This window comes from Ambystoma mexicanum, chromosome 6q, assembly GCF_040938575.1.
Source record: "Ambystoma mexicanum isolate Mex_15411 chromosome 6q, UKY_AmexF1_1, whole genome shotgun sequence".
Classification (NCBI taxonomy): domain Eukaryota; kingdom Metazoa; phylum Chordata; class Amphibia; order Caudata; family Ambystomatidae; genus Ambystoma; species Ambystoma mexicanum.
In genome coordinates, this window is record NC_090937.1 from 314,119,349 (window position 1) to 314,144,392 (window position 25,044).

A 25,044-nucleotide genomic window follows, 5' to 3' on the forward strand; every position below is an offset into this window, starting at 1 on the left:
GTGACACGTGCCATATGTCACGGTCAGCTCCAATCCCTACTGTGTGCATCCATATCACAGTGCGAGCCCCGGGCCAGCCTTCACCCTGACGGCTGAGGCCTCGGTCAGACTCCAGGCCCTTTGTGGCAGGGCCCCCCGCACTTAGGAGGCTGCGTCGTACCAGCTACGCCAGTGTGGCTGTGTGCTCTCTTCACAACCAGAAAAGTAGTTGCATGACATAGTTTAGTGGAGGTAGAACCACTTTTCTGTTCGAGATATGAGGCTCATCAGCTCACACTATGGGCATCCTTTTTCAGGGACAGGTAGGTCCTTCTTGAGGGTAAGTGATAGCTTTGGTAGTCATAACTTTAATGCTTGTATCATATTCACCCGTGTGTGTTAGGAGAAAAATAGTAATAACATGCATATATTTGGTCACATGTGTTAAACTCCAGTAGTGCACAAACTAAACATTCTACCATAAACAGTTTCTTGTCAATTAATGGCTGTAAAGTGACCAAAAACTATTCTGCAAGCAGGGAATTTGAAAACAAGTTTTGCAGCTTTAATTAAGTACTGCAGTGACAGCTTGAATTCTCTCTTTTGGCTTAAGCAGCAGGCATTGTGACATCACAACTAAAGTGTAACGACTGACTACAGAGCAGGCGGGAAGTCATTTTCTTATTACAGGCCATTTGTGATGTCACATCTAGCCTGTAATATGTACATGAATTCCATGCTTTTACACAGATATTGCAGGCTGCCATGTATATAAGAAAATAATGGACAGTTTTTAGTAATTATGCTTTACTGCTTAAAATGGGTAGTGCATTAAATGGTGGTTTGAAAGGAAGGCATGTTTTTATGCCTCCATTTAATGCTCCAACCAATTTGCAATCACGGACGAGGAGCAGGAGATGCATTGATTGAAGATAAGATCTCCTCCGTGCATTCCTCCTCATTTCGTCAGTGCATTTAATTCCATGTCCGCGTGTCATTTTTTTGTGCAGGCGTGAAACAAATGAATTATTTTGGAATCAGAGACATGTTAACACATATATTGAACTATTTAGCTGATTAAAATGGATAGTGGTAACATTAATATAGGAAGTATTTACGCTTTTGAACCTATGACAGACACGAGGTACAATAATAAGAGATATATGACAAAAATCAAACTAATTTGTTTTGAAGGCGGGCCAGAGAACATACTTTAAGTATATGTTGTATGACTTTATCTTGTTTCTCTTACATTTGGTCAGATTGCTTTTATCATGTGACTTGGTGCTGTGAAAGCCAGGTGCATTGTAAAGCCTTTGAATAACAACTCTTCAGAACATGTTGAATATGACATAGGAGAAGATGAAATGTCCCATTCTGTCTAAATTGGAAACTGTGGAACCAAGAGCCCAGGACTCCAATGCCTGCCTTCCACACGTCACACATTTAATGATCCCTAGTAAATCACATTGCCTTACTGCCATATTTCCGTTAACTCTTTGTAGGGAAAGTCTCACTCATATGGGGTTTTAATCTGTTGTGGTACTCCATAAATTGATAATATTAACCATTTCTATAATATAAATTGGTGGGTAGGCAGGATGCCAAGTGAGGGTCTTATGTTGTGGGATTGGGTGCGAGAGGGAAGACAGAGTGGCAGGTAAAGGGGTTGCGCTGTGTGTAGGCAGGAAGGCAGGTATGTTTTTTTTTACATACCAGCACCTACGTGTAGCCAGACCCCCTGGCTCAGCTGTGGAATGGCTCTAACAATGAATTCTCCAGCTTCACCACCTCTTTAAATTGGTCTAAAACTAAAGATGGGATGGGATAGAAGGATGGAAATGTAGCCTGCTGTCAAATTGCAAACTGGGACATGAGGAAACCTGGTCTCAAATCCTGACTTTCACATTTCACCAAATGGTATTATCCCAGTCAAATCATTTTGATATTTTTAGTATGCAGTGGAGGTTCCCCAGGGCCGAGGTCTCTAAAAAAACACAAACATAACTGAAAGATACGTTGCATAATAAGGAAGTCATATCTCCTACATATAGTTGAGAATGTGTGAGGGGCAGGTTGGTATTGATTTTAGTGGTTCTGGAAATTGGTGCTGCTGCATTGAGAGCTTCGGCCAGAAAATTGCCCTTGCCTCTCAGACCAAAGGTTGCCAGTCCTCCACTGGGAGCAACAATACTCTGTTCACTGCCTTTGGAAGAATTAAAGGTTGAGTCCTGTGTGGCCTAAACCTGCAACCTGTACACTGAAGTTAGCAGCTTAATCCACTGAGCTATCCCAGAGCTCTGGCTAGAGAGATGAACATAAGGCAGGGAGATGCATGTATGCTTCTGTCTATCCCCTGTTGGATTCTACAGTTATATTTCATGGGCTCTGTTCTGTATCATCCTTGAGGTGCCTGAATGAGCAGATAGAATGTATATATGGCTTATGACGTTGCTCAGGAAGGCAAAAGAACACTTACTTTAGAAACGCTACTCCGTCCGATGTCGCTGGTGTGTTGTACCTCCTCATGTACTCATGCATTTCGGGAAAGCTTTTCTTCACGTAGTCTTCGGCGCTGCTTTCCCGGACCGTTCCAAAGCGGAATCCTTGGGAGGGGTGGTGAAGCTGCAAAGAGCAGAGCCAGTGAGATGGATGGTGCCTGCACTTTCATCATTAGCTCAAATCAATATTTCTTCATGATCTATTCATTGATCTGTTCTGAAACCCATTGTGTTGCAATGTATTTGTTTTATACCAATGTGCGCAGAAACATTTGCATATTCATTAGCATGGAAATTAGCCCATTTGTAATATTTAATTATTCATGACCTCATGAACTGCTACTTGACCCAGGCAGAATTGACTTTTCCAAAATATAATAGTTGCCATTCATATCCCTTCTAATGCAATGACACATGCTAATGATCCTGTTGAAGAAGGTGCCATTTTTCTCACAGTAAGAACCACATTGCAGAGGTTTTCCAAATCGACAGGGAGGAAGTGGTTGATGAAAGCAGAAAATCCTGCTTCAGCTAAACGTGCAAATTCCACACATGGATATATTGAAATGCCAAGTACTAAATGAGAGCATGACAGCTCATTGAACCCTTTAGCTTAGCAAGAACCAGGCATCATCCCCTCATAGTTTGCTTTCAGGTGAGATAATGGGCACAGCAGTCATTCACAGTAAAGTGAGAGCCAAAGCATGACTTTGATGTTATTTCCGGTGGATAAACCCTTCCTGTTACCTTCATGGGATTTAAATATTGCCATGGTATCGAGAAGGGTCTGCACGATTTAAAGTGTTGCAGAACCTTCGTTCTTTCCCATTATTGTGTGGCTTTGAACACTGTTGGGGAAAAGCAGGCATTATCCCATGGGGTTAAAACTGCATGGGTAATGCTGCTTACAGTAATTATTTTGTGTAGAGTTACTTAGCTATGCACTGCACCAGGCAGAATTTTTGAAATTAGGTTCCAAAGACCACAGTAGTGTGGAGGAGTATGTGATATTTGAAATGAGTACCCAGTGATGGACAATGAACTTGTAACAATCAGGTTCATTGGTCCTCGCCAGGTCATTACCACCCGACATAGCTTTTGTCGGGCTGGTCGCAGCTGCGTCCGGTCCACCATGGAAAGGGAGAAGGGTCCCATCTCCCTATTCCCTGGCAGCCATCTAATCCCTTCTATCCATTCCCTGGTGGCCATCTTTTTTGTTTACTTTTTTATTTTTTTTCTATGGCAGCCTTGGAAAGGGGGAAGGCACTATGTATAATCCCTTCTCCCCGATCTGTGGCAGCCATTTTATTTTTCCTCTTTTTCAGTTGCTAGACGCTGCAGGTGTCTCGCAACTTACAAAAGACACTATTAGTACTCCTGTCGTACAGGCCGGGGTACTAACAGCAATAAGCCCCTTGCTCAGGGGGGCGGGGGGCCGTCCCTCTTCAGGTAATGCCCCGGTGCCCATAGTTACATGCCCAAGCGTAGCAAGAGCCTTAACGCTGGCCATGGGGATTATTACTTAAAAATGGCAGGCTTTCCCATGATTGCGAACAGCATTAAACGTCCCTAAGTGTAATTTCAAAATATGAACATGCTTGATTTGCTGTTGGGATGTGTACTGCTGTACCATTTTGTTGTTTTTCCGCACTATGTAATTATATAGCGTTGGGGTCACTTGTGAGGGAAGTGACGACAAGGGAAGTGGAAGGGCACGGGCACATCAGCTAGGAAAATAAACAAAGTATCACATAGCTGCTAGACATTCCTTCCTATTTGTTATTACCATTCTTTCTCACGGTTCGTCCGAAAACGATTTCATTCAGGCGCCTCGTCCGTGGCACAACAGGATGTTCCACTTTCTACAAAGCCAGTTATCAAAGAACACTCAAATGTTATAAAGTGTTAGAAATGTCTGGTTTTAAAGTGAAGTCTCTCCCAGCCTGTCGCCTCACGTAACATTTACTTGAGTCACCTTACACAACCAAGTGTCTTTGGAAATTGGGACTTTCAGATTAAATATGCAGTACCAATGAGAGCTAATTAATCATATATACTATTGATCGATAGCTGATTTTCCCATGCAAGGGCGGTAGTGCTAAAATAACTTCACCCTGATGGCTGACCTTAGGCTGACTCTGAGAGTTCAGAAGGGGGAGGCCTTTGAGCAAATCTCATTATTCCACCTGGGGGGCGGGGAGAACATTCATACTTGTCATCTGTATGGCAAGTATGAATGTCCCGGGAGGATAGCTCAGCGGGTCCACGCGTTATAAAAACGCAACTAAGACAAAAACCATGCTGAAAGGCCAAAGATATTCTTTGGTTAGCACGGGGAATACCCCCCATTGCTAATAAACTCCCCTTTTGAAAACAAGTGGGCATGTGTTTGGTGGGAATTAAGGGGTTTCCGGGCCCTATTAATAGCAAATTGCAACTACTGGTGGGTAAAGTACATTTCCGTGGTGAGGAGCACTAAAACGATTGAATGACCCAAATTGTGTTAAGTATAACAGCGAATTGCTTTTCTCATCATTTGAGACCAAAAATAGACCATATTGCAACAAGTTCTGTGAGAAATGTAAGATTCGTATAGGAGAGTGTTATCATTTACTTTGGGGCACAGGCCGATTCATGGAATTAATGTACGCCGGAAATCTCTGTGCAAGCATGCAAAAGCGTGCGAATCGCAGCGCAAGTGCGAAAATCGCAGTGCAAGCGTGCGAAAGCCGCGCACATCGATTCATGGAAGTCCGTGCGCGTGTAAATACTGGAATGTGCGCTAAAATCCTGCGTGGCGCATGCGGGCGCACACGTCATCAAACGGCGTGCGCTACACGCACAGCGAAAGCGCACATAGCACACAACAAAAGTAGGCGGAACATAGGGCATAACACGCGGAATGGGGAACAACGCGTGAAAATGTGGGCATTACGGGGGAAGTACAGGAGGCAAATGCGTGGCACACCCGCACGCGCGCCTACAACACGTATTCATGGAATCGAACAGGGGAAACGTATGCGCCAAAAGAGACGCGCTAATCCGGAAACACGTATGCCAGCAGGAAGCAGGCGTACGTGGACCCGCGCAGCATAAAAGTGTGTGCAAACAACAAACAAGCTCAGACGCTATGATAAATATACCATTCCTCGCAGCAGTGGTTGTGCGATACCGCAGGAGGAGGAGGATAGTCAGGGCCAGAATTTTTACACCCAGGACCAGCCTTTTTGGGATGACTGCTGACCAGGTGAATGGGAGGTACAGGTTTCCACCTCACATTATACTCGACCTGGTGAGTGAGTTGGAGGATGACCTCACATCACCATCCCTGTGCTCCCAAGCACTGAGCCCCTTGGAAAAGGTGCTCAATGTAATGCACTTCTTGGCCAATGGTTCATTTCAGCAGACAAGTGCCATAGTGGGGGGTGTCACAGGCCACGCAGTCGCGCTGCCTACACCAGGTGTTTCCATCATGACTGCACGCCCATCAGTCCGCAGGCACATATACCTGCCCAGAACACCTGCAGAAAGGCAGGCTGCCGTCCAGGATTTTTACGGGGTGGCACACTTCCCCAAAGTGCTAGGTGCCATTGATTGCACCCATGTGGCTCTACGTCCTCCGAGGGCAACTGAGCACATCTATAGAAATCGCAAGCACTGGCATTCCATCAACGTGCAGGTAGTATGGGATGCCAAGGGAATCATCACCTCAGTATATGCCAACTATACAGGGTCCACCCATGACAGTTTAATTTACAGAATGTCAACCCTAAACCGGGACCTAGAAGCTGGGCGGCATGGTGATACATGGCTGCTTGGTGAGTATAAATGCCTCTGCACATGCATGCATGTCAGATACTGAGTAATGTCACAACCCCACTAATGATACCCATCATCACCTCCCCAGGGGACAGTGCCTACCCTCTGAGCACCCACATGATGACGCCAATTCGGAACCCCACCACACCACCCGAGGTAAGATACAACACAGCTCATATTGCAACCCGGGGCATAGTGGAGCGCACATTCGGAGTGCTCAAGTCACGCTTTCGCTCCCTTGACCGCTCTGGTGGGCTGTTGCTATACGCGCCCCCAGTAGTGTGCAGGATCATAGTGGCAGCATGTGTCCTGCACAACGTTGCAACCCGCCGGGGCCTGCCGGTGGACATGGTGGTGCCCCCACATCCCCAACCACATGCACGGCCACTGCGCATGGGAGGGGAAAGGGCACGTGGTGAGGCAGCCCGTACGCAGCTGGTGGCTAATTACTTCACCTAAAATCACACCCCTGTGGAGTGCACACAGCCCTGGTACATACCAGTTGACAATCAATGATGATGACATAAGGGATAGTCAACTGTCACAACCATACCAGCCTGAGATTGGTCACCTGGAAGTGTTACATTGTGTGCATCCCTACCTACCCAAAGACAACCAATGCTGTGTCACCAAAAGACACACATTTATGCTGCATGAATGACTACCCCCTTGCAAAGTAGATCATGAAAACAGCACCATGTCACCCAACCTCTCCCCATCTCTGCTACCCAACACACCATGGCATGTCATGCAATGTGAAAGCAAACAAAGGAATGCACAACATATGACACAAGTGTCACAAAGTGCACTGTCGTAAATGGAAACAGGCCACAGACAATATGCTCCCATTAATCAATAACAAACAGCACACATGACCAAATGCTTACCAGCAACACAATAAAGCAACACAGGATGAAACATTTCCAGAATATGACAGTACCACATGAAAGTAGTGCACGTTTTACAACCTGAATAAGCCAGCACATACACCCTTTCCAACTGCAGAGTGTTGACGTCAGGCAAATGTGTCAGTGTACTGCATACAACATGAACTGCATCCACAAAGGTGACGGCCTTGTGAAGACATGAAGAAGGTACCTGTGAATAAGGAGGAAGACATGGATGCACAAGCACATATCAATACACCATGCAGTGTTCAATACAACAACAATCCCCACTAGGGATGTACACACAGTTTTGACTACAGACTGCCCACACAGCTCATGGGAGCCCAATGTCACTGTGTCAGTCACTGTCACTTGGTCACACCCTTTGCAAGCCCATGGAAAGGGAAGCAGGAGGGGTGTGTGTGTCAGGAACCCAAGCATCTAACCCAAACACAGGACAAGCCTGCATGTGCCCATCTGGAATACACAGTGGATGCCCACGGGAGTCACACAAGAATGTTGCGAACAAAAAAATACCTCCATGGGCTCATGGCCTGCACGGCTACGCTATTGTGGGAAAACTGCTGCTGTCACTCTCTTCACCCTCTGCTTCTGCATCAGGAGGTGGTGGTGCTATGGGAGGCAGCCCACGCAAAGCCCTGGTATGGTCCTCCATGGCAGCAAGCATGCAGGTGTTGAAGGTCTGATTCTGGAGGATGATAGTGCAGAGATCTCCATGCAGCACCTCACGGGTTTCCTGCATTTCTGCACGCATGGCATTGCGTGATGCCCGGATCTCCTCCCGAGTTGCCTGCAGCTCAGCTGAGAGCGAACGTTTGAGCTGCTCCAGCTGCTGTTCTGACCTTAAATTTCAGGAAGCCTCAAGTTCACTTAGAGTTTGCCTGAGGAACTGGAGTTCTAACCTCAAAGCTTCCCTGTGGCCCTGTGACTCCACAGAAATGGCTTCCCGCAGAGTCTCCAGTGCCGCCCGTCGGTCCCTTTTGGACGCCAACCTGTCTTCCCTGTGTGATTGGCAAATGGAGTCTGTTGCCTGCTGTTGTTGCTCCATCTGCCTTTCAGGGGGGAGAATGGAAGTGGCCACCCTCCTCATTGCCTAAGCCATCATTTGAACTGATGCTCCCTGTTGTGCTGCAATACCGTGCATGGCGTTTTCCCATACGATATTGCCTGATGGCGCACGGCCACCGCATCGGCGGGCACCACACCTGTTTGGGGCAAGGCGATCTGCACCTTGCTGTGCCGGCACTGCCTGAGGCTGCTGGACTGCATTCCCCCTCTGATCTGCTGGCCCAGGAACAGGATCAGATGTTGTGGAGTGTGACCCTGCATCCGTAACCGCCAAAGGCGGAGTTACCAACACTGACATCCCCATAGAGGGTTCTACCCCTGGTGCAGGTGGGTTGGATAGAACAGAATCCCTGCCAGAAACACTCACCTGCGACAGCACATTAGTCTCATCATCCGTATCAGCACCTGAATCATAGAGTTTGTGGGAGTTGCAACCAGAGACACCCCTGGACAGTATGGTCTGCAATAAGATTGGGTTTTCACCCACCACCACACCACGTCCTCCACTGGTGCCCAGTCGTGCCTGAGATTCCTCCTGGGTCTGCACCATCTCCTCCACCTCTACAGCATCAAGTGCGTCATCACCTGCAAAAACATGAAAGACAACAAATGGAAACAGGCACGAGCACCATAGCACACACATAGGCCTTACAAGCCAGAGATCCAGTACATGATTTACACATGTCCCACATGACAATAACCCTGGCATGCATGCACTGTCAATGAGTTGGAAGGGGAGGCAAAAAACAGACACCGAGGACACCAAGATGGAACAGCAACACATTTGCTGCATGCTGGGTAGCACTGGAATCACACATTAGCCTGTGAGTGGCATGTCCAATACACATACATGACACATGCCAGCACACAGATGGCATGTAGTCTAGCCATGGTACATTTGACAAGTACAGCCATATGCCAGTGAATGAGTACTGTCACCCATCCATGTGAGATGGATATGATGAGATGAAAAATGCTAAATAGTGTGAAAAAATATGCATGTGCCACACACTGCAACACATCCAGTGTACAATAATACAGTGATTACAGGCAGATGTACACATCAATGGTTGGTCACTTCACCATGACAGGAAACAACTATCATGTTCCACATTCAAACAGGCCCCAAAAATTAATGTGAGCAGGTCAATACTCAATCAGCCTGAATGGTCTAATCATTCACATAACAAGGTAACAAATGTGGGCCAATGTGGGGTGTAATCAATGACAGAAGCATGTCACATATGCGGCATTAGGGCTGAAAAATGCGTTGCAAAAATGGGAGAATTTAAACAATCTGCCTGAATGAACACTGAAAAATTCAGAACAATGTTGTTGCAATATGACAGTTCAAGGGCAACTGCAGTAATGTGGCGCCAATTGGCTACTGTGGGCAGAAGGGATACTGTCATACCCATATCCAAGGCCGCTGAATGTTTTGGAGGAAGCACATGGGTGACCCATACCACTCAGGAGTGCACACCCTCACCTGGCACTCAATCAGACCCCGTCACCCAAACAACATACACATGGATTACACACACATGCATCAGCACTCACCGGACAATGCGTTTAATCTGGTAGGTCTCCCATGCCTTGGATCTGTTCCTCTGTGATGAAGGTTCCAGCAACAGACTCATGTTCAGTGAGTTGGTTGTCCTCTGGTGGAGACCCACCGCCAGTCACCAGAGTAGATGCATGATTTGAGGCCAGCTTATTCTTTGCTCTGCGTTTCAGGTCATTCCACCGTTTGTAGCAATCATCAGCTGTGCGCCTCACAAATCCAAGGGCACTAATGTGGTCCGCGATGGTCTGCCAGTGTGCCCTACGTTGACCAGGTGTGGTCTAGCACCCTGCAGTCACCACCATTTTGTGGCTATGTGCCGACACATAGGCCACAAGTGCATCACGTTCGGCATCATTAAAGCTAGGCTTTCTTGACGTGCCGGAGTGTGTAGCCGTGTCTGGGGTCTCAACCTGTAGTGCCAGAGCACCCTTCTTCTTCTTTTTCAAAGGTGGTGCAGATCCTGAGTGGCTTATGCCGCTCTGGTCAGTAGGGGCAGAAGCGCAGGTGGACTGGGTACTAGAAGTGTGCGAAGGCACAATGACCATAGGTCTTGGTGCAGGCATTGACTGCAGAGTGATGTTTGCAGGGCCAACGTCGGTTTGATGGACCTGGACCAACACTGTCCCGGCTGGGAGACTCAGAGCTGGGGTGGATAGAGCTGCAGCTGCCCCTGCAGCCTCCCCACCCTGCCTACTTGGGGCAGCAGATGACATTGCTGCCCCAGATCCACGCGGCCTGGTGACAGCAACTTGCACCGTCACACGTGGCTTAGTCTTGCTGACCTGGAAGTCAGCCTGGGAGTCATCCTGTGCCGTCCAGGTGCCAAAATGGGCCGGTCCAACAAGGGCTGAGCTGGTATGGTGTCAGCTATGTTTCTCACAACCATGGGGGGGCATGGGTGTCCCTGATTGGTCCTCAACACACGGGAGTCTAGGGGCACCCTGCAAATCCTGCCCACGTCCCCTACCGCGCCCACCACGCCCACCTTTTGGAGTTCGGCCACCATTGCCTCCCTTGCTTGGTCACCTCCCAACCATGGCACTGATATTGTTGTGCCTATGGGAGTTGCAGTAAAGAATTGTCCCGGGCAATTGGGGGGAAAGGGGTAGGGTACAAGATGGAATTCATACCCTAGTGCTCTGGCAAGGCTGTATGTGACCCCTGGGGGAAGATGACGGGTCACACAAATGCACAGGCACCCCAAAAACAAAAGCACATGTGCACGCAACCCCGGTAGACCACGTGCGTGGAAAAATAAACCCACACTACGCTGTGGCACCCAGAAACACAAAAATAAGCGTGCGCGTGTTACATGCAGCCTACAATGACCACTGAAGGGGTAAGCGACACACGGGGGCAACCACAGTTGGAAAATACGTGCGCGACTCACCGTCTGCCTTGAAAAAGAACGTGAAAAAGACATGTAGGCAACACCCCCGACAAAAGAAGAAAAGAACACAGTCTGAGGAAACAGGGAGTACGAACTGGAAACGTTGTGAAGTAATCGCGTGTGAACCGACAAGAAGTACAAGATACACCCGCTCGCTCTCCACAAAAAGCACATACAAGGAAATAGCGTGATACTCATACCTTTTAAGCCAGCCCACATGTGAAACATCACTTACGCGCTTATGCCCTTTCCTCCAATAGCCCGGTGACGTGCAGTTTTCTCATGTGCTGATTCACTATGCACCCGTGTTGTGGGCAACGCCTGCGCGCGTAACGTCACTGATGAGCTTACGTGCTAAGGGCCTTTCCTCGGATTACACGCAATTTTTTCACGTGCCAAATCACTCCATATCAAGCTGGCCACGCGAATACACACGGAAGACCATGCTCCTGCCCAAAAGGCCATTTTCCTGCCCCCAAGATCCCCCAAGAGGCCCGAGCATGCTCCTACTAGCCATCTGCTGCTGTCTGCCTGCTGCCCACATGCCCTGCTATTTGGTGCCTGCACGTCAGCCATCTGCAGGGGTCCAGTTGCTGTGTCCACCCCTGTTGGAACAGAAGACTCCCGACTGGGATAACATCGCTCCACAGCCCAGCCCCAGGACCCAGTTGCCCACCCACGCCTGCCTCGGGGGTCGCCATGTTGTGGCAAACACCATCTGAGACCACTGGCGACCCCCAGTCAGAGAAGCAGAGGGCCACCAGCTTCAGTGAGAAGGAAGTTGGTGTCCTGGTGGAGCATGTCCTGGGGCATTATGATGCCCTCTTCGGAACATCACGCGCCAACAAGGAAGGACAGTTGAGGATCTGGGAGGACGCAGTGGTTGCCCTCAGTGCGGAGGAGGTGGCAACCTGCGACATCAAGCACGTCAAGAAGCGCTGGGAGGACCTGAGGTCCAGGACCCTCTACAAGGCCCGGCACCTCGCGAAGCGGGGCCGGGGCAGCATGAGTAACATCCAGATGAGGGTCCTGGAACACGTAGCCCCAGCGCTCCACGCCCAGATCCTTCAGAGGCAGACCTGTCTGGAGTTGAGCGGTAAGTGGGAAAGCATTGATGTGTGAGACAGGGCATGTTGCAGTGTGCTGGTAGTCTGATACTTGCCTGTATGTGTGACATAGGCCATGTATGGATGTGTGTGTGCAGGGACATCATGGTCATGCATGTCAGACCAGTAATGTGTGAACCACATGGATGGTGCATGTGTTCCAATGTAGCATGGGCAGATGTATGTGGAATACACACATGAATGCATGCCAGTCTCTGTTCTTGGACATGGAGGGGGATGAGGGATGGGTGCTGCTGTCATGTACATGTATGGTGCACATGTGTGTGTGTCTGAGAAGTGTGTGTGTGTGACTTTGAAACGCCATGGTGGCAGGTCACACGAGTTGGTGGCAGATCACTCTCTTCGGCAGGGGCCTCTCTCTGGAACAGCCTTCGTGCCTCCCTGAGACTCGAGGAGAACCACCTCCGGTTCCGGAAACACCTCAAAACATTCCTCTTTGCTTCTGCTTTCTCTCCTCCCCTCCCTTGCTGAACTCCTGATTGAAATTGCACTGGTTACCTGGCCACCCCTCTGATCTCTGGGCCAGGCCCAAGTCAACTGCCCACCTGCACTGCCTCCCTGGCAACCCCTGCACTTGGGGACTGTTTCTGTATCCCTTCAGTCCCCTTTCCAGCACTTGTCCGCACTTCCTGCACTTGCCTGTTTTATGTTATGTGTTTTATTTATCTTATTTTTTCCACTTCCCATGTACTGCACTTCCCCCTCTCCCTTCCCCCCCTTGCACTCTTCCTGTCCCCCCTTCCCATGCACTTGCACGATCTGAATGACACCTGGCCTAGTAAGATCGTTATCTGTCCTCCCTTTGTCCCCCCCCCTTGCCTCGTCGCGCCTTGAAACACTTGTGTATAGGCGCGTTATTAATGCCATATCATATCGTATCATATCATATCATATCATATCATGACACATGTCCGTGATGATGTGTAGATTCACTCATGCAGTGCGGTCACCGTTGTATCCACTGTGTCCATCCACTGTGTATGTGGTGTACAAGCCATGATGCATGACCCTCCGGTGATGTGTGTGCATGGGACCAGTGTGAGCCATGATGCATGTGAGTTTGAAGTCAACATTTTGGTTAACAGTGGCCCTTGTACATGGATGCTGATGTTGATTGTAGGCGCCAGGACTGTTTCTGCATGTGTGTTGCGTGCATTCACCCATGTGTTGTGGAGGGACAGGATGGAAGTGACATTTGACAGTGCCACTCATGTGTTACTGCTTCCTGTCTAGGGGAATATTGTACTGTACCCTGATGCCTGTGTTCTATGTCTCCCTCTACGCAGCGTCAAGTAAAGAAGAGGGCGGAGACAGCGCTGTGGAGCCAAGCGGCAGGGATGCCTCCACTGGGCGGCGACGCAAGGCCCAGCCACCCTCCCAGGAATTGCCAACATCTGGGATCGAGGGGGCTGGTGCTGCGTCTGCCACTACGGCTGTAGTGGAAGGGCTGGGTGAGCCCCCACAGTGGCTTGCAATGGCGAAATACCGTGTGGAGACATCCAGGTTGGTGTTCTCCACAGAGGAGGAGGAGCCCGCTACTGAGCCACACATGGGTCCTAGTGGGGGTTAGTACCACTGGTGCAAGTGGTGCAGTCCAGGGCCAGGGTCAGGAGGCAGCACAGGTCACCTCAGAGGGGCCTGTGCATGTCGCTGTCCTTGACCCTGTGACTGCACCACCATGCACCAACAGGGATGACCGTCCCAGGCCCGTCCGCAGGTAGGGGGGAGTGCCACGTCACCTGCCTCTCCACTTCCTGCGGACGAGGGGTCCCACGACCGTATGGGCTCTGTCCTGGTTGGTGTCGCGTTGCGCACGCGTGACATTCGTGATGGCGTGCGTGCTTCCTGGGCAGAGCACGCACGCCATCACGAACAGCAGCGTCGTGACGTGGCACTGTTGGGAGGGGCCCTGGTCGGTGGGTACCTACATGTGTTGGGCCCTCTGGCGGACCTCTCCTCCTCTGTGGAGACTATGCGCCAGTTGTTCTCCCTGCCGTATTCTGGCCCAGATTCCACCAGGGCCCCCTGTGGACCTGGCCTGACCAACACAGCCAGCTTGGTGGAGATCCCATCCCTGCCACAGTCGGGAGTAGGCGGTCCAGCAGGGGTGGACACCCCAACAACTAGATTCCAGCAGATGGAGGATGTGCAGGCATCGGACAGGGCACATGGACAGCAGCAACAGTAGCAGGCTCTAGGTGGGAGAAATGATGGCTCGGGGCTCTCGACATCAGAGGGGCAGGCATCGGCCAGAGGGCAGGAGAACCCTGGAATGGGTGTGTCTTCTGTGTGGCTGCGGTTGGGCCAGCGCATAGATGCGGAGTGTTGACGGGCGGAAGAGGCGCGGCTCACCATGGTCAGGGCAGAGTTCTCCATGCGTCGGGCGTTGAGGCGGGCAGAGTGCCTCGAGGCAACTCGCAGGGAGTTGGAACAGGCCATGAGTGCATCCCTGCGAGACCTCGGTGCCAGGGCAGAGGCCCGCCTCCGGGACATCGAAATGGAGTTCGATGATGCCCTGGCCCGGGACATAACAAAGTGAGCCGCAGGACTTGCCCGCCAGCATTGTATATAGTTAGATAGTGTTAGGTTTCCTTTGTTCTTCTTTTAATTTGGAGTTAATGGACATTGCTCCACTTCATGTGTATATAGTTTTTTTCTTCCTAAGACTTTTTTGTAGGTTTCCTTTTGTTTGTGGATCATGGACCATTTGGACTTACATTGTATATAGTTGCAGACTTGTACATACTTTCTTTTTCTATATTCCCATGGATCAATGTTTTTTTTTAAATTTGGATATTGGCAATGGACCACTTTTTTATTCTACGTGATTTTTCTTTTTTTTTTTACTTCATTGGATTTACAATAATTTTTTTTCTACTTCAGTCATTGTGCATTGATTTTCAGGTCACTATTCATCAGAGTCAGTTCTTTATGTTTTAATACATTTTTTATTACTTCAGAATTGGTGTTGTGTTCTGTAATTGGTTTTGTGCATGTCTCATTGAACATTTACTCAGTCACGTGTTGCCACTGTGTGGCTACGCTGTGCATTCCTGCATGGGCATTGTGGTTCATTTCATCTATCATGGCATGGGTGATTTGGGAGTGGGTTCTGTGGATGGTTGCATGCTTGGATTGAGGGGCAAGGGGGATTAGGTTTTGCTTTCGGGACATGGGTCTGTTTTGTTAGGACATGTGGTTTGTTGGGACATAAGTCTGGGCCTGAGGCTCACTGCTGGGGGGTGGGGGTGCTGGGGGACATGAGTCGGGGCCTGCTGGCAGGTGCCCATCACTGCTGGGGGGTGGGGGTGCTGGGGGAAATGAGTCGGGGCCTGAGGCTCACTGCTGGGGGGTGGGAGTGCTAGGGGACATGAGTCGGGGCCTGCTGGCAGGTGTCCATCACTGCTGGGGGGTGGGGGTGCTGGGGGACATGAGTCAGGGCCTGCTGGCAGGTGCCCATCACTGCTGGGGGGTGGGGGTGCTGGGGGACATGGGTCGGTGATCACTAGTGGAAGGTGACATGTGGGCTGGCTGGGGGGCATGCCCATGGTGGATGGGCTGCGTGCGGGACATGACCAGGGGTGCTGGGTAGTCCCCTGTGGTGTGGTTTGCCTGGAAGGTCCATGGAGGGGGTAGAGGGCACACTTGGGAGGACCCACACTGCCAATTCACGTGTGGGACTCCCCACGCACCCCACTGGATACACGTACCCGCTCTGACAGCAAAATTGCGTGTGATACTTCCCGCGTATTCCGGAAATAGACGTACTCTGCTCGCTCAGGGCCGATCGCGTGTGAAACTTCCCGCGCACCCCAGTAATACACGTACCCCGCTCGCACAGGGCCGATCGCGTGTGAAACTTCCCACGCAACCCCGAAATACACGTACCCCGCTCGCACAGGCCCAATCGCGTGTGGAACTTCCAGCGAACCCCAGTAATACACGTACCCCGCTCGCACACGGCCGATCACGTGTGAAACTTCCTGCGCACCCCAGTAATACATGTACCCCGCTCGCACAGGTGCCGATCGCGTGTGATACTTCCCGCGCACCCCAGTAATAAACATACCCCACTCGCACAGGGCCAATCACGTGTGAAACTTCCCACACACCCCCGAAATACACGTACCCCACTCGCATAGGGCCGATCGCGTGTGAAACTTCCCACGCACCGCCGAAATACACGTACCCCACTCGCACAGGCCCAATCACGTGTGAAACTTCAAGCGAACCCCCGTAACACACGTACCCCGCTCGCACAGGGCCAATCGTGTGTGAAACTTCCCGCGCACCCCCGAAATTCACGTACACTGCTCGCACAGGGCCAATCACATGTGAAACTTCCCACGCAGCGGGGTACTTGTATTCTGAGGGGTGCGTGGGTAGTTTTACAGGCGTTTTCGTGGTTCGGGGCATGTGCGCCATGTACTGGATTTGTGCTCTGTACATGGCGCATGGGGAGGGGTTGGGGGCGTAACTGGCGCTGCTGCATGGTCGCTGCGCCGCTCTGCGCCACGGCTGTTAATGGATGTTGAAATCCATGAATACGCTGTGTGCAGAAATGGATTTTGGCGCAGGCGGCTGGCGCAGACTGTCACACGCGCACACTGTGCGCCAGCCGTGTGTGCCACTTGTGCGCTGAATTCTATGAATTACCCCCAAATGTGTGTGTGGATGGGTGTGTGTGTGTGTGTGTGTGTGCGTAAATCATGCACAAATAACACAATTATGAAATATCTTCCATAAACATCTTCAACAAGACTCTTTCTTAACTATACTAAAGATATACACAGATAACCTTTTAAAAATTGTAGCCTCTCAAGCGTAACCATTATGAACAGACCTTTGGAAGCAAAGCAACTTGGTCTTGCTAAATAGGGAATTCTGATTTGTTTAATGTCGTCAATTGGGTACAAATATCATTGGACTAAAAGGGTTCCCTCAATAAGTGATGATTTCCCTCAGATTACACCTTACATGGCCAGGCTTTAGACAGCAGAGCTATCCCCCTAAATATTAAATACCAGGAGCCCACAAACAATCTGTGACAAAGATCATTGTGTAAAGGAAACACCTGGCCTGAACCCGCACAATGGATACATAATTAAAGGAATTTCACTGCAAACCTCTAACAGGCCACCTTATTATGTTTCCAGATAGCACCCATTACATAGCTACTGTATGTCACCCAACACTTTGTCCCCACACTACTTATACTCCTCGTTTGCCTACTACCCTTCCCTCCCTGACTAACTGGCTCAGAGCTACAATATACTACTACCCTCCTAACACCGCACATAACACATAAACAAAGCCCACATGCCTGGCCACTGAAGGCCTAGCCATTCCTTGCTGATCTATAATTAAAGTCTCCCGTCTAGCCCTATCTCACTCCCCCCACATCAGTGGCTATCTAGAACCAAATCATTGTAGTCTGTCTGCTCCTGGGCTCTCCACGTTGGGTAACACATCCACATGAGTCTCTACCAAATCCATAGAAGCAATATGGCTCTCAGGTCTTGCTTGCTTCTGGACTGCAACCATCAACACCTCTGCCTCTCCTGCTATCCCACTAACACACCCTCCCCATCGTCTCTTACAGGGCCATATGTAGCGAGGCCAAGAACATAACAGATGGGTGCTGTGCAAGATCACTTTTCATTACAGCAGATGCCACCAGCATCCAGCACCTTGCCCTCATTTAGGGAGACATCTTAACCACTCAAGATTTTGGCAGTATGCCCACTTTTCACTGTCTGCCCAAACTATGTGCTAAATATATTGAAGAAACTTGAAGTAATTTGAATTATGGTCCTAAGATCTTTTTCACTCTCATCACACCACTATTTAACGTTTACAAGATTAAATAAAAAGGCTAAGTTATTGCTTTGTTGTTATTATTTGCTTTGAATGTTATCATGGGTTTCCTGTCATGTTTAAGAGACACATTATCTGTGTTTCATTATCAATCTCATAATACAAATGTGTAGATGTATCAAACCATAAAAATAAGGACATTCCCAACTGATTTTCTACTGTAGTTGACTTAATGTTGTTTGTATCACTCAGTCAGCCGATTTTGCCAGCCCACTAACACATGTTACTACTATTTAGGCCCCAAGTTAACGGGATTTGTACGCCATTCTGCCCGCAAATCCCTGTTTAACAAATGGGGATTTGCGGGCAGAATGGCGCACAAATCCCATTTTTTTCGGTGCAAATAATCCATGAATCAGGGTCTTTGTCTCAGTTAGCTCTTGGTAGCTCCTTGTCGTTAGAGAAGGGCCAAAGGACCAGCAACTGCACGCACCGCCCCTGGCAAGAAATGCATCATCAAGTGGAGTAGAGTGTGACATAGACATCCTTTCAAGAACATATGTATTCTTACGCCTATCAGTTGCTGTAACATAAGTGGACACAGAGCTGAGTCTTCTTGGCCTACCTGTGATAGGCTGGAGACCACAATTTGGGCCTTGTGAATGCATCAGCTGTGTGACACCCTCATTCAATCAGGCACTAGGTTTGCATATGCTCCACCATTATATGTTGATGTATGTTGTAGACACTACTGGGCGTACTGTACAGTATTTTGTTTTCAGGCACTAACCCTAATATTTACGTTCTTGAGGTATCTCTTGCTTAGTGAATGCATTCAGGAAACAGTACATGTAATCCCTGAGCCATGGAGGTGTGTAACATAGATGCGTTTTGAACCACGTGGGTGTTCAGGTGCCTGCCATGTGTTTTATTTTTACAGTATAAATTGATATTAATGTATTTATTCGTTCTTGTTTTTGTGAAATATAGTATAGTATTTGTAGTGTTACTGTACTATCGATGAGAAAAAAGAAATACATGCATTTCCAAGAGCCCACTTACAAAGACAATGGGTATCGTATTTAGGCAAAAGTTGCTTCATCTGTCACACAATATTACAAATGTCGATTATAAGCATGTTAGAGATATCCACTGTACAGTAAATTCAAAAACAGAACAGAGGGAACCACACAAATCTAAGGCAGAAGCACTGTGCATGCAGGTTTGAAATGCATGTTTCCAGTGGGAGGTACAGGACAGTCGCAGCATCAGGACATTCGGCATTTGATGTTGCATGGGAGGGCTGTGGTGGACTTTCTTTGTTCCACTCAAGAGGTGGGACTAAATGTCCCAGAATGCATGAGTGGTATTAGCATGTACTATACACAAAACAAATATCACATACGTTGTTAGGTTACATTTCGGACATAGCAGATTATATAGAATAGTACACATTGGCCCTCATTACGACCCTGGCGGAAATCGAAAAACGATGGCGGAAATGCAATACCGCCATCGAATAGCGCTCGGTGCGATTATGACCCGTCACCGTAAAGTACGATGCCATTAGCGACACCGTAGTGAATGCCAACGCTAACTGCACCAAGTACGCGCGCGCGCGCCATGCCAAACCGTAATTAGCACCATGGCGCAAGGGTACGCGAATTCCGACCCTAGCGGACATGTACTTAACGCCATCAAGCACGGCGGAAAGTACCATTCCGCCATGGTGAGAAGTACGGCATCGCGAATCAACCGTAAACGGCCCCACTGAGTGCCTGTACACCGCTCCCTGGCCACATAGTACAACTCCCCGTAGGTGCGACGAAGTCACAATGCAACCAGTGAAATGTACAAGTCACCCATGCATGCCAACGAACAAAAGAATCACAAGAGGGGCCAATGGGAGCTGCAGGGCACAGATGGCACGAATACAGAAGCTATACCAATGGACATGACCTCAGTCTCCCACCAAGAAACGCACGCAAACACAGGCACCTGTGACCAGCAATATTCCGATAATCACATCATTCCACCAATCCACCTGGCTGACCGGCATCTGTTACACAAAACCTAATCCCCCGCCCCTGAGCATGACATCATTCAAACAGTCATATTGGCAGCCCTCACCCCTGACCTCACTGGGCTTCGTAGGCAAACGCGCCCAGCACAGTACCACGCAACCATACTCCGAAGCTGGAACCCAATGCAGATCTCCTCACAATACATCGCTCCCCAAATAGGAATATGCCACATCACTTGCAAAGAAGAACGCTACACGGCCCATATCAGAATAGAAATTTAATGCACAACAAATTCACCAAGCCCATACAGCCATTAGGCCATGAACTCCAAAACACATTTCACCATTGTGGGCTGCATCCGCAATAAATGACCAGCTACTTCTTGTGTGACGCCCTGTTCCTTCATGGTACACAGGGGCTACATTCTCGTACGAAAAGGCAACATGGAAGCGCCTAGAACCGCAGGGCCGTCCCAATAGGGAGGCACTAGTCCAGCTGAAAGGCCGAAATGTTGCTCCGAGCCACTAGTACTGCGTAAGGGCATGTGGCCCATTGGCGATCGTCCCATAAGATCGTAATGCTGCTCCACTGATTAACACGAAGCAGCAGGTGTCGGGAGTAAAACCCATCTGCAGGAGTGGCATACAGATGGCAGTGGCAAAAGGGGAGGCGATACCTGTCAACCAAAAGAAAAGAAAAAGAATAGAATGGCCATCAGAACTACATTCGAACAACTCACTTCAATGATCACACTAAATCCACAGCCATATGCATGCTAGCCCACTCCAAAGGATCATCACCACCCCAAAACCACTTGCGACTCATAACTATCCATATCGAGGTGAAAACACCATCACAAACGAGTGTACCTGTGCATGCGTCTGTGAAAACAGAATCCATCAGATGGGATTGGTAACGTGCATGGACACAAGTGTCTGAAGGCGCGTCGAGACAGGGAGGGCTCAACAAGGCCAGATAGACGATGGTCCCACTATGGCAGCCCTGCATCACATAGCGCAGGGGAGGCGGACAGATTCCAAGAAGCCCTGTACATGGCAAACACCGTATCAAATCATCTGTCCATGCATCCATTCATCATTCCCTCATCCCGTAATGATAACGCCTGTTTCCATACTCACATAACATGTGAGAATTCCATTGAGTCTGTGCGTTATGCAGCCTGCAAAATCCACTGTGCCCCAGCCCGTAATTCCAGTGTTGTGAAGTAACATGTATTTGGGAACGTCCGGCCTCATCATCCACTTCGCTATTGCTCATCCCAAACTATTCATATCAATCATTGCATCCTCGCCATGGCCCCTGTCCCAAGGACACTGAACAATAGAACGTTATATTTGCAGTCAGACCTGTGGGCATCTCCTCGCCGCTAGCTGAAGACTGAAAGCGCCGCCCTTCGAATTCCTCATTTGCAACATCACGTCGAAAAGGCATCTGTGGCCGCTTGAAATCACAAATTAATCCATCTAGTGCGGCTGTGTGTGAAAATGGCAACTGCCTTCACTCACAAATGGGAGGCCCCGCCCGTCGGTGAACCTCGGTACAGTGATGCATGAGGGTCCACCGTTACTCGAGTACTACGTTCCACTGACCCTTCACAAGTCTGTTCGCGACTGCAAAGAATGCATGTGAAACAATGGGACCATAGCCGAATGAACATATCAACCAATGTTACACGGCCATCGGGTACTAATACATGATTGTAATAGCAAGATGCCATTCCTCGAATTGCAGCGTTGTGTGCGGGACGTGCTCGCCCAAAGGGGAGAGCAGCTTGCACAGGTGGAATGAATCACCACAGGTGGAGGCCATACAGCCTGAAAACACATAAATTGCACACCCAGCCTCCTCCCACAACCACACCCACTCCGAAATGCTACCGGCAGGACTCGCGATGTTGGCCCTGGGGGACCTGATAGCACTGCAAGTACTCCAACTCCAAGAAGAAGACGAACACCAACTACAACCGGCCGCACGGAGGAGACGCAGGAGGAGGAGGAGGGCAAGGCAGGGCCAGCAAGGGCTGCCAGCACAGCCACTACCACCACGCAGGCAGCCCGCAATCCCACGCCTCCGAGCACATCCGTTCAACCTCACTGATGAGCAGATCCACACCCTCTACCGTTTGGACCGGGACACCATAGCCGCCATTGTGGACATGACACAGGCTGACCTTGTCAGCATGATAGATAGCCCAACCGCCATCCCACCCCTACTGAAGGTGGTGTCTGTACTCCACTTCCTGGCCACAGGCACCTACCAGCACACAGTCGGACAGTTGCATGGCATTTCTCAGCCACTGTTCTCACGGACACTATTGCAAGTGCTCGATGCCCTCCTGAAGCACGCAGACGACTACATCTCTCTACCACGCTCGGAGCAGGAAATTACCAACACAAAAGTGGGATTCCATGCACTTGGTGGCATACCGGGTTGCATTGGTGCCATCGACTGCACCCATGTGGAATTGGTCATCCCACATGCCATGGAGGCCCAGTACCGCAACCGAAAACAATTTCATTCTCTGAATGTACAAATGGTGTGTGACTCCAACAGGATCATTACACATTGTTGTGCCCGATTCCCTGGATCAACCCATGATTCTATGGTCTTGAGGAACTCAACAATACCACGCTACATGGAGCGACACGCAGGGAACAGATCCTGGCTACTCGGTGAGTCTCATTTCATGCATGATGATGTGGGGTATGTGATGCGGCAATGACCTGGCAGGAAGGGGGGGGGGGCGTACGTAGCAATGGCATTCCACATAATTCGTTTATCGTCCACATACAGGTGATGCCGGATATCCACTGAAGAGATGGCTCCTCACACCAGTCCGGAACCCACGGGACCAGCATGAGGAGGACTACAACCATGCCCACTCACGTACCCGTGTAGTCATTGAACAGGCATTCGGCCTACTGAAGACCCGTTTCCGGTGCCTCAGCAGGTCTGGCGGGGCACTCCTGTACCGCCATGAGAAGGTTGCAAAGATGGTGATGGCATGTGTCATGCTACACAACATGTGCGTACGTAGAAATGTGCCCATGCCCCCTGACGCAGAACTGCAAGCACCTGAAGATGGTCATGATGAGGGTGGGGATGTGGCAGCACCTCAAGGAGTCTGCGAGGCACAGGAGGGCCGTGAAATTCGTCAGCATCTCATAGATGCATGCTTCTAGCACTCACGCCTGGTGGCTGATACATGGACACGGGACTCGTGGCACTGTGTGTGTCTGGTACATGCACAATATGGACTGTACGCCTATGATGGCCTAGTACACGAAGATCATTGTCCACACATCTCATTGGTTGATCGTGCATTGTTTATGGCATATGTGATATCATGTTGAACACCCTATCGACCCGCCACCCAAGTGAGCCCAGCACACCCCCTCCACCCTCCTACCTCCCCCCCGAACACCAGTGTCCAAAGATGCTCATTGTCAGTGGGCAGTCGCTATTGCAAGCCCCCTCTGCGGGTATCAGGGGCACCCCTGCCTGTGGAGCGCAGGTTCCTCCCAGATCTACGTTGGGGGCTGCCCTGGACGGAACTTGCAACGGATGATGTCTCTGCCTGCTCACGTCCATGCATGTCCCTAAGGGTTTGTGAGAGCTCAGTGAGCACACGGCGCACTGCGGCAAGTTCCGCACATACGTCTTTGGACGTCGCATGCAGTTCCCCCCTGAGGCTCTCGGTGCTTCTCTCCATTTGGACTCTCAGGCTCTCTGTGCTACTCTCCATTTGTGCCCTAAGTGTCTCAGTTGATGTTTCTATGTCTGCCTTAGTGCCCCCACATCCATCGGCATGGTCCTTGAGGAGCGTGGCCAGTTGCTGCTGTTGCACGATTAACTGGTCGAGGGACTGTTGCCTGTGCTGTGCCATGGCCATTTGCGGTGGTGTCACAGAGGGGCTGTTCGCCTCATGTTGCCCTGCCACAGGGCTTGTGGGGGATGGCCAGTCGTCGTCTTGTGGGTGCCCCTGCGTGGTATCCTCATGGTGTACGGGATGGAACAGACAGGGGGATTGGGACAGGTCATGGATGGATCTGACTTCGACATCCCCGTCTTCTGTGTCGGAGCATGCTGCCATTAATGGGGTGTCACCTATGGTGCTGCTGCCACCAGAGGCAGTACCTTCTGTGGCATCCATTGGGGGGACCTGTGGTGGTGCTGTTGTGGGCATGCTGGCTGCTGGGGTGCCTGTTGATGTTCCCTCCTGTGTGCTGCCACTTGATATGTGCTGCTGCCGTGTCTTGATGCGTGCAGCTGAGGTGGAGGGTCTTTGGCCGTCGGTCTTGGCCCTCTTTGCAGGTGTGCTGGTAGGGGTGTCCTGGAGCTCGTCGTTTGGATCGGACCCTGTGGTGGAGTAAAGGAGGGCGAGCGTTATTAATGGGTCTGTGGGAATTGGAATGGCAATGTATCACATGCATTGGGGTGGTACCTGAGGGTGATTTGGGTCGGGGCCTTGGAGGTGCTTTCATTTGTGTGTGGAGTGAGGGTGCAGTTGTTTGGCAGCCTGCAGTTAGGGTGTGCCTGCTGCACGTGTAGTGGGTGTATTTGGGGTTTTTACTTATTTATGTATTTATTGTGAGTTTTGAAGTGCGCTATCAGGCCAATGTGTGTGGACGTTCTCCTGGCCATGTGTTGCTGTTGCGCTATGTGGACACATGTGAATCACATGATTGGACATTGTGGATTTGGCATGGTTTTATTTGGGCCACCTACCTGATTCTCCGGATGTCTGCACTCCTTTCTCCATCCCTCCGACTCCCTCTATGCTCTCCATTCCAATGGTGGAGGCACAGATTTCTTCCCAGGGG

General features: G+C 50.0%; 1 protein-coding gene across 1 annotated transcript in view; it reads right to left on the minus strand.

The window, feature by feature from the left end:
- GRIN3A (glutamate ionotropic receptor NMDA type subunit 3A) overlaps positions 1–25,044 on the minus strand; it is a 1,167,194-nt gene that overhangs the window by 472,740 nt on the left and 669,410 nt on the right. The window contains exon 4 of the mRNA XM_069630814.1: positions 2,459–2,604. Within this exon, the coding sequence (XP_069486915.1) occupies positions 2,459–2,604 (146 nt within the window). The remainder of the gene's footprint in view (positions 1–2,458; positions 2,605–25,044) is intronic.